Raw genomic sequence first — 16,406 nt, 5'->3', positions numbered from 1 at the left:
CCTGATGAGTCATTGGCCTCTATTGAGAGGGAGTCGTTGTGTTAATTAGATGCAGGAAGGTGTGGCCTAGACTGAAACTGCTAAAGCCATATCTGTCAGCTCCAAAAGGGAGAGACACGCACGGATGGAGACATTTTGCCCTCATACTTCTCCGTCTCCTGGGGAGTGTGTTGCAAAGCAATTCCTCACCAGGACAACAGAGGGCGTAGCGCTATTCTGTGGTATCCTGTCATGCATCCTGTCCAAGATAGTGTGTTTATATTATGTTTTTTTTTTGTAAATAAGAGACTTTTTAACACAGACAAATTTATCTCTCATTCTCCTCCACCTCTTCATGCGCTCGCCACCTCTAAACCCACGTTGTCATTTCCGTCTACAAATAAAATGCTTGCTGCATATCTTTCCACTCCTCCAGTCACGGGGGAATTAAACGTTGACATTTTTAGAGTTTTTTCGCGAGGTATTCTTCAAGCTTCTCTGTGTCTGCCGCTAGTTATCCTTGGCTCTCTTTATGTTTTTGAGGGTGCAATGGCAGCGGGGTAGACGACAGTGGTGCCCTGACCAATCACAAGCTTTCATTCTCCGTCTCGACTAACGGATGTTTAGAAAAGAGAGCTTGACTCCGTCAATCCTTGCGAGGACTCTCCAGCAGACTCGCAAGGACGGATAATGGCGTTGCGTGTCTCCGCAGTGACGCAGATGCAGAAGCATGACTCAGGCTTTAGGAATGAGGTTCAACGCTGCATTATAGGTACTGGAAACATGAAATCTAAGCCCCCCACCCCTATTTAAAGTGGGTTTTTCACATTTGACACAGACAGCTTCTTTTACTCCTCTCTCAAATCAGCTATCTTCTCTGTCCAGAATGTGTACTTTGTCATCTTCAAAGGTGTGTCCCTTGTCCTTCAGGTGTAGGATGGATTGGGGACTGTGCCTCTCCCTGCCTTCCCTTGACCTGGGGGGTGTCACAGGGTTGTGTCCTGGGGCCCCTTCTGTTCTCCATCTATCTTCTTCCTTTGGGACAGATTTTCAGTAGGTAGGCTACCATATCTACGCCAATGACTGCCAGATATGTATATTTGGAAATAAATGGACAAAATAAGGTTTCATTACTTGAGGACTGTCTCTCCGATGTAAAGGGGTGGTTGGCAGCCAATTTCCTTCGACTTAATGAGAAAAAGACTGAGGCCATTCCTTTTGACCCTAAGAATCTGCTGAGTTCCTCCGAGACCCCAGCCATTCTAGGTCTGGAACTAAAAGGATATGTCTCAAGCCTTGGTGTGAAACTGGATGCTGGATTTACAATAGTCCCTCAGATCAATGCTGTTGTAAGAGCGTGTTTCTTTCAACTTCAGTGCTCGGCTCACCTAAAGCCAATTCTGAAAAGGGCGCATTTAGAAACTGTAGTACATGCATTCATCAACTCACGACTGGACTATGCAAACGCACTATTAGTCGGGACTTCAGCTTCAGCCCTAAATTGTCTGCAGACTGTGTAAAATGCTGCAGCACAATTTTTGACAGGCACTGACTGACGTAGCCATATGACCCTGGTTTTGGCGCACCTTCATTGGCTACCAGTAGTGTTTAGAGTGACATTTAAGATCCTGCTGTTTGCTTATAAAGCTTTGAATAGTCTGGCACCGACCTACCTATCAGACTTACTGATGCCCTATGTGCCACTGAGTTTGCTACGTTCAGCTGACCAACTACGGCTCTGCACCCTGAAAATGTGCTACAAGTCAAGGGGGGAGCAAGCATTCATGTATGTAGCTCCCATACTCTGGAATGCACTGCCACTCAATATCCGCTGCATCCGGCTGCATGGTGGCCATCGACATACATATACTGGACAATGGGTTTCTATAGACTCAAAAAATAAGTTTTTGTGCTAAAATGGGAGATGGCCACCACCGCCATTTTGACCGTGTCACAGGTTCTGTCAAGCCCAGACAATTCCACAAAAGGGAAGAGAGGTGGAGCTGAGGGTGGGGCTGTAAGGCTGGGATCAACTGACGACACCCGGCTGAACCAGCTACAAGCTAACTTGAAGCTAACCCTAAGCTAATGCGGAGGTGGGAGCTAAGCTAACAGAGGTAGCAACCTAGCTACAACCGGAGTTAACTGTGCACAACACCAGAGCTTCTGAGTCAGAGATACGCCGGGCTGACCGCTGGGCAAAACCGGGTGGAACACAGAGGTCTCCGAGAGCTCCACAAGCCGGCAGCCGCACAGCAGACAAGCGCTGCTGCGATCTGAGATGCGCAGAAATGCCGCTGGGGAGAACCTGGTGGAAAGGTTTCCATCCCAGAGCTCCACAAGCCGTCAGCCCGCGCAGCAGTCAGAAGCCGCGATCAGACAGAGATGCGCCGAGATCAGACAGAGATGCGCCGAGCTGCGGGGAGGGGAGAACGGGTGGAAAACATCGGTCTCCCGAGAGCTCCACAAGCCGATAGTCGGAACCCAGCTCCACCAACATGTTATATTTCAACCCATTTTCTAAAGTGCAGCATTGTGTTAAATGCACTGGGTTTTACCCTGTTACATTTAAATTTCATGGTTAAACAGTACATGTTAAAATCTTATCTCAGCTCGGCAGTGACCTAAATTACATAAATATAATTTTACTTACCCAAAAAAATGAAGTGGAGACTCCTTGGACGCTCTATTAGTGCAATTAATGCCACAGCAATTCATTTTGTCCAACAATTGCACAAAAATATCCAAACAAGAATACACAAACACAGAGACTCAAAATGCCGGAGCAGTTTCCAAGCCAGAACGAAGCTCTACTGAGGCCTTTCCACGGAGCTAGCTCTGTGGTCACGTGGTTCGGATGCTCATTAATTATACAGAATTTTAGGCTTTTAATACACTTCAACAGAAGAGTGAGAAAAAAATTCACACCCCTCAGAGTTGTCATGAGTGTAAACTAGATAATTTAAACAAAAAACATGTTTTGGTACCAGGCTGTAAACATGTTTATTCCTGCTGTGAAATTGGTATTTTTAACATGGGAGTCAATGAGGATTTACTCGCTTCTGACACCAGCCCGCAGTGGATGAGGGTGGAACTGCAATTTTTGGTACTTCCGGGTTGGGCCCAATTTTTGAGCCACATTGTGGGGGCTTGATGGTGGCGCAGTGGTTAGCACTGTTGCCTGGCAGCACGAAGGTTGCAGGTTCGAAACTCGGCTGCAGCCTTTCTGCGTGGAGTTGCGTGTTCTCCCCATGCATGCGTGGGTTTCCTCCGGGTACTCCGGTTTCCCCCACAGGTCACAACATGCCCTATAGGTTATAAATTGTAAGTCGCTTTGGATAAAAGCATCTGCAAAATAAATAAACATAAACATCCGTTGGTGTTTTCAAGTCACACCTGAAGACTCACCTCTATAATAAGGCTTTTAGATTGTGATTTTTATCTTTCCTTTTTGCTGGTTTTATTTGCCTTTATCGGTTTTAATCTGTTTGCTCTATTCTGTCTGTTATATTGGCAATTGTATGTTTCTGTTTTTATGTTGTGAGGTGCTTTGGTCAGCTCTCATGCTGTTTTTCAATGTGCCATATAAATGAACTTGGTATGGTATGGTATGGTATGGTATGGTTGGTGGACTGCAGAGTCTTGACCTGAAGAGGTGGCTCTCTTGTGTTGTGCTATGCACTTGTGTAATTGTTGTTTAGTTTCCCCAATGTAAAGATCAGGGGCCTCATTTATCAAGCTTGCTTACGCACAAAACGGGGTTGGAAAACTGCGTAAGCAACTTTCCACGCATACTTTGGGATTTATGAAAGAACTTAGCGGAAAAAAGTTCTGCAACTTTAAGTTGACTAAGGACCTTGCTTACCCACATTTTGGACATGGAGAGTACCTGCAGTGCTGCTGCTGAGAAGGGCAAAATCATGAAATCCTGCAGCATTATCACTTGTACTGCTTCGTTTTCACACAAAACAAGATCACCCACACGCACACACGTGCACACTCACACAGCCTGAAGCACAGAATACGGAATGCAGAATATTAGCAGGGGTCAGATTGAGACAGAATGTCATGCGTCTGTGACAATGTGCCCTGTCACTGTGACTCGATTGATCATGTGCCCTGGCTACTTGAACAGGGGAGATCTCCGTTTGGCTGACTGGTTAGAGCGCATGACTTTCACCTGGGAGTCTGGGAATCGAATCCCGATTGGACCATTTTTTTTTATATCCGCTACAGATCTCAAATTCACAACATTGACGGCTTCAGCAATGCTGTGCCACTCCGTGGATTTTCTCTTATTTGTTTTGCAAGAGCACTTCCTTTCATTTCTCCACCTCACCCCCAAGTACCTCAATTTCTGCTTCTGTGAAATTGCACTTCCTTGATCTGCCTTGATCTACGGTCGCCATGTCATTGGCGGAGCTCTGCAACAACTGGCTTATGTATACTGTATGCATGAGATCCACAAAGCACTTTGCATTGACTATTTATGGCAGTAAGTGGGCGTGGTGAGGGCACGACGTGACTAAAATGCAACTGAGAAACATTCTCGTTAGTCTCCATTTTATGAAGCGGAGATTGCGTGCAGCTGTGTGTACTCCATGTTTGATAGATCACAAACCTACTTGGCGTAAGTACTTTTTTTTTTGCTGAGCTTAAAGAGCAAGTCACCCCTACAAGAAACTTACTTCACTCCCTCTTCATGTTTGACAAATGAAACAAATGCCGTTGCCTAGCAGACCGAGAGGGCGGAGCCACTAACAAATACACACACACACACACACAGGCTCACAACGGCATTGTGACATCATAATATACCAGTTTACATCATAGCATACCTCTTAGCCAATAGCAGTGGCAGATTCAAATTCAAATGCAGTGCAGAGTTTTTACCTGACAACGGCACAACACTGACAGTTTTAGGCAGAAAATTAAAATTTTAACTAAAATGCACAAAAGTGCAAAACTATTAACTACACGTGCCTGCAGCACGATTAGACACACATCTGATAAACTACACATTGATGTAGTTTATCAGAAAAAAAAAGTTGATTTGGGGGTGACTTGCTCTTTAAGTACAGTTGTAGTAAGGATTCTACGCAATGTTTGATAAATGAGACCCCTGGTCAGTCCTCACAACATTGGACTAACATTGGCGTAAACAACGCCACTGAGCTTCTGTTTGGGTTTTTTGTCTTATGGATGGACCAGTTTCTGACTGAGGGTGTTGTTGGGTTTAAAGTTTACTGGGATGTTGTGTTTGGAGAAGATTCTTCTAAGTTTCTCTGAGACTCCTGCCACGTTTGGGATGATGGTGCCTTTGCGCCTGTTGTTCTTTTCTTTACTAGTTCCTGCTTTGGATGCTTTTCCAGACTTCTTTGTAGATTTCACAAAGGCCCAGTTTGGGTATCTGCAGTTTTGAAGAGCTTTCTTGATGTGTTTTTCTTCCTTTTGTTTTCCTTCAGTCTTTGGGAATGTTCTCAGTCCGATGGTGTAAAGTTCATGCTCCAGTGGGTGATGTGAGTCCAAATGCAAATACTGGTCTGTGTGGGTTGGTTTCCTCGAAACATCTTCAAGAAACCAAAGAAGTCCAGATGCCTTCATTTGAACCCTTTGGATTACCATGACCTGGATGACTGAGAACCTTCACCAGCATATTGATTTTAAAGCTATTAACCATGTAATGTAAAATTGTAAAGGTTCATAAAATAATATTGCTTGAATGACTTAAACTTTTAACTGGGGCTATTTTAGTATGATAGTACATTTAAATCCTGGTTGTTGGATTAGCCATGGCTCATCAGTCTCAATGGAGTGAAAAAGTTATTTCTCTTAACAGGCTCTTCAGGAAGCTACAAAAGAATGTATTTTGGTTATTTTACTGAAAACACAAATAATGATATTTTTTATATTGTATTTGATATTTGGATATAAAAAACATACAATGAATTTAAAGGGGTGAAAAAATGAACAGAGGTCCCTTAAAATCACCCCAAAGAGACAAAAACGATGGGCACAAAATGTCCATCGTGTGCTTTAAAATAAAACCTCCAGGGGGCAGTATGCGCCATAACTGCGTTTAGCTTGCCTGGGAAAAAGATGAGGAAGAAGACAGCACTGACGTATGTTGGAAACAAACCAGGAAAAAGTGTGAGCTGAAAGACAATCCAGGGAGAGCAGCAGCTGTCACGGAGATATAAATCCAGCCTGACACCGTAAATAATCTTTATATGTTGTGGTTAAATAGATATCTAACTTGACTCCAGAACTATTCACGGAGAGAAAATAAGCTAACAATTAGCTTTGGTTTTTACGGTGGTTCGAGTGAAACCCTCGAGTCGACTGGTGCTTTTAAAATACCTGTTTGTGGTTCAGAGCTGCTCGTCTAAAGCCTGAGTCATGCTTCGTCAGCTCCTACAGGGAGAGACAGGCACGGACGGAGACAATTTGCTCTCATACTTCTCCGTCTCTCGACCGGAAAAGGGTGGCTTGCCAACTCCGGGTCGGGGGAGAGGTCCTACCTCAAGTGGAGGAGTTTAATGTATCTCGGGGTCTTGTTCACGAGTGAGGGTAGGAGGGATCGGGAGATCGACAGGCGGATTGGTTCGGCGTCTGCAGTGATGCGGACGCTGAGCCGATTTGTTGTGGTGAAGGGGGAGCTGAGCCAGAAAGCCAGGCTCTCGATTTACCGGTCGATCTACGTCCCAATCCTCACCTATGGTCATGAGCTTTGGGTAATGACCGAAAGAACGAGATCGCGGATACAAGCGGCCGAAATGAGTTTCCTCCGTAGGGTGGCCGGACTCAGCCTTAGAGATAGGGTGAGGAGCTCGGACATTCGGGAGGGACTCGGAGTAGAACCGCTGCTCCTCCGGATCGAAAGGAGCCAGTTGAGGTGGTTTGGGCATCTGGTCAGGAAGCCTCCTGGACGCCTCCCCGGGGAGGTGTTTCGGGCATGTCCTGCCGGCAGGAGGCCCCCGGGTCGACCCAGGACACATTGGAGAGGTTACATCTCCAATCTGGTCCGGGAACGCCTTGGGGTCCTGCCGGAGGAGCTGGTGGAGAAGGCCGGGGAGAGGACGGTCTGGAGCTCCCTAGTTGGGATGCTGCCCCCGCGACCCGGACCCGGATAAGCGGAGGAAGATGACAACGACTTCTCTGTCTCCTGGGGAGTGTTGTAAAGCAATTCCCCGCCAGGACAACAGAGGGCGTAGCGCTGTTCTGTGATATCCTGTCATGTATCTGGTTTTTTTTTTTTTTTTTTTTTTTTTTTTTTGGTAACGCAGACAAATTTGTCTCTCCACCTCCATGCCCATGAAGGGGTGGAGAAGAATGAGAGACAAATTTGTCCGTGTTAAAAAGTCTCTTATTTGCAAAAAAACAATATAAACACACTATCTGGGACCGGATACATGACAGGATATCACAGAACAGCGCTACGCCCTCTGTTGTCCTGGCGGGGAATTGCTTTGCAACACTCCCCAGGAGACGAAGTATGAGGGTCTCCGTGCGTGCGTCTCTCCCTGTTGGAGCTGACGGAGAAGCCTTGTGAAAACGTAGAAGTTGCATTTGACATTGGGAAGTCGGTAATCGAATATTAACATAATTTATCGCTTAAATTTTTTTTCATGCGAGGGGATTATTAAAACATCTGAGACTGGTATTGTTTGTTTAACCACCATAGCTTCATTTGATCACTTCAACTAAAATCTGATCGAATCTCCATGTAAACACCTTGGGATTCCCCCGGAGGAGCTGGCCCAAGTGGCTGGGGAGAGGGAAGTCTGGGCCTCTCGCCTTAGGCTACTGCCCCCGCGACCCGACTCCGGATAAGCGGATGAAAATGGATGGATGGTTGGATGGCTAGATCAGAAAAGTATCAAGTCACATGCTAACTTCTTCTTTTTAAAAGTGCATTATGTGACCACTCCTGAATAGATCTGAGTGAAAGTGCCTCAAGATAGACCGATTGTGTTTTTAACCAAAAATTTGGTATTTTTTCACCCTAATTCTCTCTGGTCAGGGATTGGTTTTATTATTCATACTAAAAGAGGCGGTTGCAAAAGTCATGCCCTGTAAAGCTTTAAGCACAGCCAAAAAGAAATCATCTGATTTATTTTTACTAGTCGATCTTTATTGCTTTTGGGGTAAAAGTTCCTTTATAGACAGTAAAATGTTTTCTGCTTTGAACACGCCATTATTTATCACTATTAATAAAAATCCTGCTCCAAATGACTTTAATAAGACACATTTGATTATTATTATTTTTCGAAAAATATTTTAACCACCAAAATAAGAAAATGACATAATTGAAATGCTTTTCCTACAATTATTTATTTTCTCTCTTGTTCAGCATCTCTATGCCACCATGTTGTCCGAGGGCGGCTCTTTCATCAAGGGGGTGGTTTTGGGAGGCCTCTTCTGCTTGGTGGTGTCCCTCCTGAGTAGTTTCAGCTCCGTTACAGAGTCAAACACAGACGACCACCACCATCATCACGTCAAGGCTGCAAGTAAAGACGAGCTTAAGCATTTCTCTGACGGTCAGCTGCTGGAGTTGAACAATCGCATTCAGGTCTATTGCATTATCATGGTTCAGCCCAAAAACCTGGTTTACTGGGCTACTACTCTGGACACCTGGAGTAAACACTGTGACAAGCCTGTTTTTTACACTTCAGAGGCCTCAAAGGCACTCGAAGCGATTGACCTGAATGAAAAGGATGACTGGAGCAGGCTGCGTAAAGCTCTGACTCACGCTTACAAGAATGCAGGGGACCTACGCTGGTTCTTTTTGGCACAGCCGACTACATTTGCCATCATTGAGAATCTGAAGTATCTTGTGCTTACAAAGGATCCAGAGGAACCGTTCTACCTGGGCAGGGCTGTGAAGTCTGGGGAGCTTGAATATGTGGAGTACGATGGTGGAATTGTTCTAAGCTATGAAGCTCTGAAAAGGCTGGTGCAGGTGTTCCAGGATGAGGAGAAATGTCCGGAAAAGGGACGTGCTTTGTGGAAGCTGAGTGAAGACAAGCAGCTGGCCGTATGTCTTAAATATACAGGCGTGTTTGCTGAGAACGGAGAAGACACCAATGGAAAGGGCCTGTTCAATACTAAGAGTGTGGACAGCTTGATACAGGACAGCATGAGGGACAATCCCACAGATGTCGTTGAGGGCTGCTGCTCCGACTTGGCTGTCACGTTTAATGGGATGTCCCCAAATCAAATGCAGGTCATGATGTTTGGAGTTTACAGACTTCGACCTTACGGGCACGACTTCCATGACTTATTAACATTTTACCCCCCTGAAGGTTCAGACAATGACTAGCTGTGTTAATTCAAGCCAGGTGTGGCATTTAAATTTTTTGCTTCTATGATGGCAAACTTTACTTTGGGGGTAATTTTTTTTTTCCTAATGTTGTTCGTAAAACTGGATTTGAGCAGAAATAATGCTTGGATGTATATTTGTACCTTTTGCACTTGACATAACCAGCACCTGATTGTTTGTGCTGCTGATGGGTAAACTGTAGTTTGGTGTCCAGACAGAGCTAGGAAACGGGCTACTCTTGTGACATGAGACCCGTATTGATTCAGGTTTGGTGACGGAGGTTTTTTTAATATTCTAAATGTGTTTTTGTGGTCCTAAAGCTACAAGAATTGTGTTAATGTTTTAAAAATGTGGCCCGTTTCACCACATTAATAACTCGAGTCTCCGATTTAAAGATTGGACTGGAACCAGGCGTCTGATGACACAGGGAAGCTCCAGCTGTGCTGCTTTTTTAAGTCTTGTTTGCTTTTCTACGCTCATGAAGAACTGGCTGTGCACCTACTTATTTAAACGAAAACAATTTGAGACGATGCATCCTCTTAAGAAGTTTTACAAATTCTATCTTTAGTTGTTCAGGTATATGTTTCAACAGTGGATGATGTAAGTTATGGCTTTGTAGATTGGTTTGTTTTCCTCTCCAAATGAGACACTATTTGAATTAAAACACAAAGAAGGTTGTTATACTTGTGAATTTTTATCTGACAGTTAATTGTGTTCAAATGTTAGTGAATAAAGGTTTCTTTCTCTACTTATTTGTGTGCTTCTATTCTATTATAAACTTTATAATCCATAAGTTATACACTGCTGAAAAAACAAATTGAACATTGACACAATGTACAGACGTGGACAAAACTTTTGGTACCCTTCAGGGAATGAAAAAAAAAAACAGTGGTCACAGAAATAACTTGAATCTGACAAACGTAATAATGTTCTGCTACCGGCAACATCCTCCAGCATGACCGGTTTGGCAGTGGGTCAGAATGGTATGGGGTGGCATTTGTTGGTGGCCGTATAGCCCCCTATGTGCTCACCAGAAGTAGCCTGACTGCCATTGGGTAATGATGAGATCCTCAGACACCTTGTGAGACCATATGCTGGTGCGGTTGGCCCTGGGTTCCTTCTCATGCAAGACAAAGTCATTGATGCTATGGACTGGCTTGTCTGTTTTCCAGACCTGAATCCAACTGAGCACATCTAGGACATCGTGCCTTCATCCACCAACACAGTGTTGCACCACAGACTCCCTAGGAGTCAGTGAATGCTTTAGTTCAGGTCTGGGAGAAGATCCCTCAGGAGACCATCCACCACCTCACCAGGAGCATACCCAGGTATTGTAGGGAGGACATATAGGCAGATGGAGGCCACACGCGCTACTGAGCCTCATTTTGACTTGATTTAAGGACATTACATCAAAGTTGGATCCATCTGTAGTTTCTCCAAATCCAGACCACCATGGTTGATAAATTTGATTTCCATTGATAATTTTTGTGTGATTTTGGTGTCGGCACATTCAACTATGAATGTACTTGAATCTCTGCACGGGTTACCAGAATCAAATTCAAAGTGCTTCTACTAGTTTATAAATCGCTCAATGGCACCCCCAGCAGAGAGCTGAGCTGCTTCACTCAGAACATCAGGATCAGCTGGTAGAACCTCAGGTCAGAACCTAACCGGGTGAAACTGCTTTTCTACTGTGCTGCACGCAGATGGAATCTTCCTGATCACCTCAAATGTGCCCCAACTTGTATTCATCAGTCTTTGTTCATATTTTATGTTTAATAAATGTCTCTGGTGTATTTTGAACTTGTTCCCCATCATATTATGCTAATATGGCTGTACTATAACTAGCCACTGTGCTATGAGTATAGCAGTTGACTGCTATGACCACAGCTACTGTGATACCAGAGCACCGCTTTTCCCTGCTGTGTGAAGGCACTGGCAGCTGAAAGAACAAGTTCCGGTACAAAAGTGGTGTGTCTGAAAACACAATTCCGGTTAAAACCCGTATTGAATTGTCCACACACATTCCAGAACGTCTTTCTGGAAAGGGTTAAGCTACGTCGTGCCGGAAATGACGTTGGGTTGTTTGGCTGACCAATAACAGATGTCCAGTATACAAAGCGGCCGTCGGATGTTTAGAAAATAGAGCTCGACTCCAACCGATCGCCCATACGACGTCGCATCATGGCGATCCAACAGATCCGACATGCTGGAGCAGTGTCAGTATGAATCAGCCTTAAGAAGTTGCAGGTCAAAAGCAAAAACACCTCACCCGTCATGCAAACAAATGCTACTTGAACTCCACCCATTCAAACTGAAACATCTGGAGTTTCTAGTGTTCTAACTAGTGAACATCTAATTAATGCAGGTCTGTTTACTAATCGCACCTCATTCCTGCATCAACAAAGATCTCAACAGTTTAAAACTCGGCACACCATATTTTTTTTACTAATAAAAGGGTTTTCATTAGATAAAAACATCTTCGGGCAAAGTTAGAAGTCCAGTTTTCTATGTTTCTATCTACCTGGGATGGAGAAGAATGTAACAAATATTAAGGTTTCGTTTCTACTCAACTTCACATTTAGATGCAACTATGTAAATAGGTTTTGAATATTCCAATCCAACCTGTTCAACATTAAAGCCTGCAGGGAGATGTTTTACACTTGAGTGTGGAGCGGAGTAACAGGTCTGACAGCTGTTCCATTCCGGCACTCCCCTCAGTCACCATGTCAATATGTTCACTTCCTGAATTAAAATGTTGATCCAGTTTTGTATCACTTAAGTCACCAACCACCACCAATCAGGCAATTGTAGACTACTGAAACAGAACACCAAGAGTGCTTCTAATTTAAAGCCCAATTTTATTTAATCCTGGTGGTTCATTTATCGCCTCCAGAAGGTTACACATCTAGGTCCGCAGGTGTGAACACAACAGTTCATGCCTCAGTGTTGAAAGCTCAGAGTATCATGACAGGTGATTTGGATTGGATGATGTAAACATCAACGTCATCATTTATATGTCTTCATGTGCCACAACCCATCATTCAGATAGTGAACATTCTCAATCCCGATTCCCTTGTTGACTTTTTCTCTGTGAAAAACACAAACAGATTAATATCATATAATAAAAGAAAAAAGAAAGATTGTGACAGAATTGTTTCAATAAAACTGATTTAGATTCCTACATGTTATCCGCAGACATCTTCATCACACCAACACAAAGTGCATGTTGTTTCCCCTCTGCCATTATGGCCTTAACATACTTGTTAAAGATAAACACATAGAAAACAGATTTACAATGACTTCTTGGAAAATAAAGTAACCACAGTATAGTAGGGATGCACCAAAATGAATATTCTTGGCCAAAGCCGAATATGAGGAAACCAAGGCCGAAACCGAAACACTGAAATAAGTTATGTCAATAATTAGAACCATAGCATTTATGGCTAAGACGTGTACTAACCTCACTAAAAGTTACAAATCAATTACAAAACCATGAAAATATTTAATTTGCACTGACATAATGCACAATATAAATTCAAACTGAAAATAAAACACTTCAGTTGACCCCACTCATGTACATTATACAATAATACGTTATAAATGTACAGGTTTAGAACTGAAAGGCCTGCTGAGGACTGTAAAATTAACCCCTTATGCAATAAAGTCGCAGTATTGCATTAATGCCGGGTTAACCGAGCCACAGCTGCAAATATAATCCATCAAAAGTTATTAGCTTACACCAAAAGATTGTGGAGATGTGCAACTTCAATCTGAACACTTTTGGGTGTTTTGCTATTGAAATTTTAGGATTTTCAGTTTGAAAGCCGCCCCCCCACCAGGAGGCTCTCGACTGAGGAGAGGAGACAAGTGCAGCTCACAGAAGGAATCCTAAGAAGGCGCTACACAAATACAGGCCATTTAGCATGTATACTCGTCCAGTGAGAAAGTGACACTGCAGCTGCACAGAAGCAACAGAGAGTCTGTGTGCTTCATGAGAGTAAACACACTTCACACACATAATCCAAAGCTTATTTCACCCTGTTCAGGACCTGGTGGGTGTAGGCAGGAGGATAGAAACACCGCTAATTTTGGCAGACATAGCGGGAATGTAAAAGAAGAAAAAAAAAAGTCGGCCAGATGCGGTCGATGTGAAACTAAAGTAAAGTGCATCACATAATTGATAAGAATGCTAAAGTGATCGTAATAAAATATTACTAGAGGGCAAAACTTTACTTTGGAAATCAGTATGAACTATTTTTATGGAGCAAAGAGCAAACTGCCTCATGAGGTCGGAGCAAGAAGAAACAAAAACGGGATTCCCCTAACGGCCTGTTTTGGCTGTGTTGTTTCAGTGATTTTCGGTGGCTGAATTTTCGGTGCATCCCTATGGTATACTTATTTTGTATTAAAACACTAATGTGGCATTGAGCATTAAAGGATACAACTACTGTATCAGGACCAGCAGGATAGAGTTTGGCACCTGGTGAAGTCAACCCTGGGCACATGATGTTTGCTCCACTCAAGACAAATTTAATGGCTCCTTTGTCAACTTGCTGGTGTGGGAGGATGAAAGGATCTGTAATCAGAGAACAAAAATGTTGAAATATGACAAACATCAACTAATATCAATAAGCCAGCATCAATACATCTTACATTTATGTAGCAGTCTAAGGGTCGGGTAGAAAGGTCCTTCTCTCTGTCTGAAGAAAAGCAGTTCTCCATTCACTGTCAGGATTTCTATGTGTTCATGACTGGAAAGAATACAGAGGATATAAACTAAAACCATCCATCTACTGTATAAAGATGTGAACAAGACACCAGACACAGAAATGAAACAATCATACCATCTCACAATTTTGACAGGGTCCTTTTTGGGCATTATCTGGTTAAGCCATGGCTCGATGTCAGGAAACTGTTCCAACAGCTGATTTTTGATGCCTTTGATCACTGATGTTTTCAGCTGGATACAGTTGGACACGTTTTCCTTCTCATCAAATCTGAAATATAATAAAAACAGTGCAGCGAGGATCTGGGAATTTTTGTACATTATTTCCCAAAATTGGGGAGAGACAGCAGGAGCGATTTGTGGCAGCGGCAGCACGAGTGGCACTTGCAGTGGCAGCTCTGATACTTCCGGGTGGTGCCACGGCTTTTAGTGGCACCCGCGGCTTTTAGTGGCACTAGCCACGCCCCCTACCACTGCTGCCATTACACTTCCGGGTGGTGCCACGACTTTTAGTGGCACTAGCCACGCCCCTACCACTGCTGCTCTTGCCTGTTAGTGGCACTAGCCACGCCCCCTACCACTGCTGCCATTACACTTCCGACTTTTAGTGGCACTAGCCACGCCCCCTACCACGACTTTTAGTGGCACTAGCCACGCCTCCTACCACTGCTGCCACGGTACCTGCGGCTGTAGTAGTGACCTCAGTAATTGCAGCACTTATTGCATCATCGGCCTCATCATGCCAACGTTTTTATTTTTTACTTTATTAACAAAATCAAAACAAACAAGGCTGTCACCGAAAATATTTGAAATATTTCAAGCGGTTTACAAATGCGTTTCCCAGTCACTTCATGCATATACAGTGTAATGCAATCAGAAGCGTTAATGCATTTATTTTTTCCATCATTTTTGTTGCTCCCCCAGACGAATCCGTGACAGATCTAGTGGAAGATCCACAGACACTTCCGGGTGGAAGACCGGCGGTGGGTCACCGGCCTCCGGTACAGAGTCAGGAAAAGCAGGGGAGCACCAGAGCCATATGGAGAGCGCCAGAGCAGTTCTCAATTTCTGAAATAATTTATGACAACTGCTACCAATGTGGATTGTGGAATAAAAAGAGATAAACTGTTAGTTTTCTCAATAGTGTCATTGCAATCGGGACAGATACCGCCATCTGCCGGCTTAAAATGGTATTGCAGTACACTTTTAGTGGCTAGTGCCACTAAAAGTCGGAAGTGTAATGGCAGCAGTGGTAGGGGGCGTGGCTAGTGCCACTAAAAGCCGTGGTAGGGGGCGTGGCTAGTGCCACTAAAAGTCAAGAGCAGCAGTGGTAGGGGGTCGTGGCTAGTGCCACTAAAAGTCAATAATCCAATAATACCTAGCTGCGGACATTGCCCAGGAAAAACGTTTTTCCTGGGCAATGTCCGCAGCTAGACCTTACTCCTAAAAGTCGTGGCACCACCCGGAAGTGTAATGGCAGCAGTGGTAGGGGGCGTGGCTAGTGCCACTAAAAGCCGCGGGTGCCACTAAAAGCCGTGGCACCACCCGGAAGTATCAGAGCTGCCACTGCAAGTGCCACAAGCGCTGCCGCTGCCACAAATTGCGCTCGGTCCTGCTGAAATTGGGCCAACTTTGACGAATCAAACGTTATGATCATATTAGCAGTATACACATTAACAGCTAGGTTACTTCAAACCACTTTTCTTTCAATTACAAAATCTACCTGAAGCATCTGTGTAAGTGATTTAATCTATCCTAACTGACTTAAATGTCGCTGGCACACCCAAACAGCGCGCTCGCGTCTGCTTGTTTTTAAGGACTGAACGGAACGCTTAAACCCAACTTAGCATCAGCTACTAGCTAACAGTGACGTAGAGAAACGTACTTTTTGAACATCTTCGCTCGTTGTGGTTGTCGTCTTTCTCTCGTTTGTCAAAAGCGTCTCGAATAAAAGTTGGGAACAACAGATACGATAATTACTAAACACAATTCATTAATCAAGTTTGCCGAAGCAGTTCCACACTTGTTTTGCAGTGTGGGGCATATACAGTTTACGGCTTTTTACGACAGTAATTACGACGGAGCACCATGGTAACGGGTGGCTCGACGGTTTATAACTGTATGTCGATGGTTTATAATAAAAAACAGAGGTGGTGGGACTTTCAGGCAACACACACACCAGTCAAATCATAATATCGGTTAATTATGCTGGGATAAGTAAAATACAGAGCATAACTGAAATGTAGTTGTATTTTAATTATCAATTTTATCCTAAAACAATATGCATATTTAAATAGTTTCCCATTACATCTTTACCAAATCCCCCCACCCCCCACCCACACCCACCACCACCCAAAAAATAAATATATAAAAGTT

General features: G+C 43.9%; 2 protein-coding genes across 2 annotated transcripts; one reads left to right on the top strand and one right to left on the bottom strand.

Annotated features, from left to right (window-relative positions):
- The first annotated feature begins 6,064 nt into the window (after positions 1-6,064).
- On the top strand, positions 6,065-10,049 carry c1galt1c1 (C1GALT1-specific chaperone 1). The gene is made up of 2 exons (XM_015948003.3): positions 6,065-6,194; positions 8,333-10,049. The coding sequence occupies exon 2, from the start codon at positions 8,348-8,350 to the stop codon at positions 9,299-9,301; it is 954 nt and encodes a 317-aa protein (XP_015803489.3). The 5' UTR covers positions 6,065-6,194; positions 8,333-8,347; the 3' UTR covers positions 9,302-10,049.
- A 2,093-nt stretch (positions 10,050-12,142) lies between these two features.
- Positions 12,143-16,103, bottom strand: mcts1 (MCTS1 re-initiation and release factor). Its single transcript, XM_015948015.3, has 6 exons — positions 15,916-16,103; positions 14,149-14,301; positions 13,958-14,055; positions 13,747-13,880; positions 12,487-12,554; positions 12,143-12,392 (listed from the first exon to the last, which is right to left on the bottom strand). The coding sequence occupies exons 1-6, from the start codon at positions 15,924-15,926 to the stop codon at positions 12,311-12,313; spliced, it is 546 nt and encodes a 181-aa protein (XP_015803501.1). The 5' UTR covers positions 15,927-16,103; the 3' UTR covers positions 12,143-12,310.
- Between the last annotated feature and the right edge of the window lie 303 nt (positions 16,104-16,406).

Source organism: Nothobranchius furzeri, chromosome 1 (genome assembly GCF_043380555.1).
Source record: "Nothobranchius furzeri strain GRZ-AD chromosome 1, NfurGRZ-RIMD1, whole genome shotgun sequence".
NCBI classification, from domain to species: domain Eukaryota; kingdom Metazoa; phylum Chordata; class Actinopteri; order Cyprinodontiformes; family Nothobranchiidae; genus Nothobranchius; species Nothobranchius furzeri.
The sequence above is the reverse complement of the archived record's forward strand: the minus strand, read 5'-3'. Positions and strand labels throughout refer to the sequence as shown.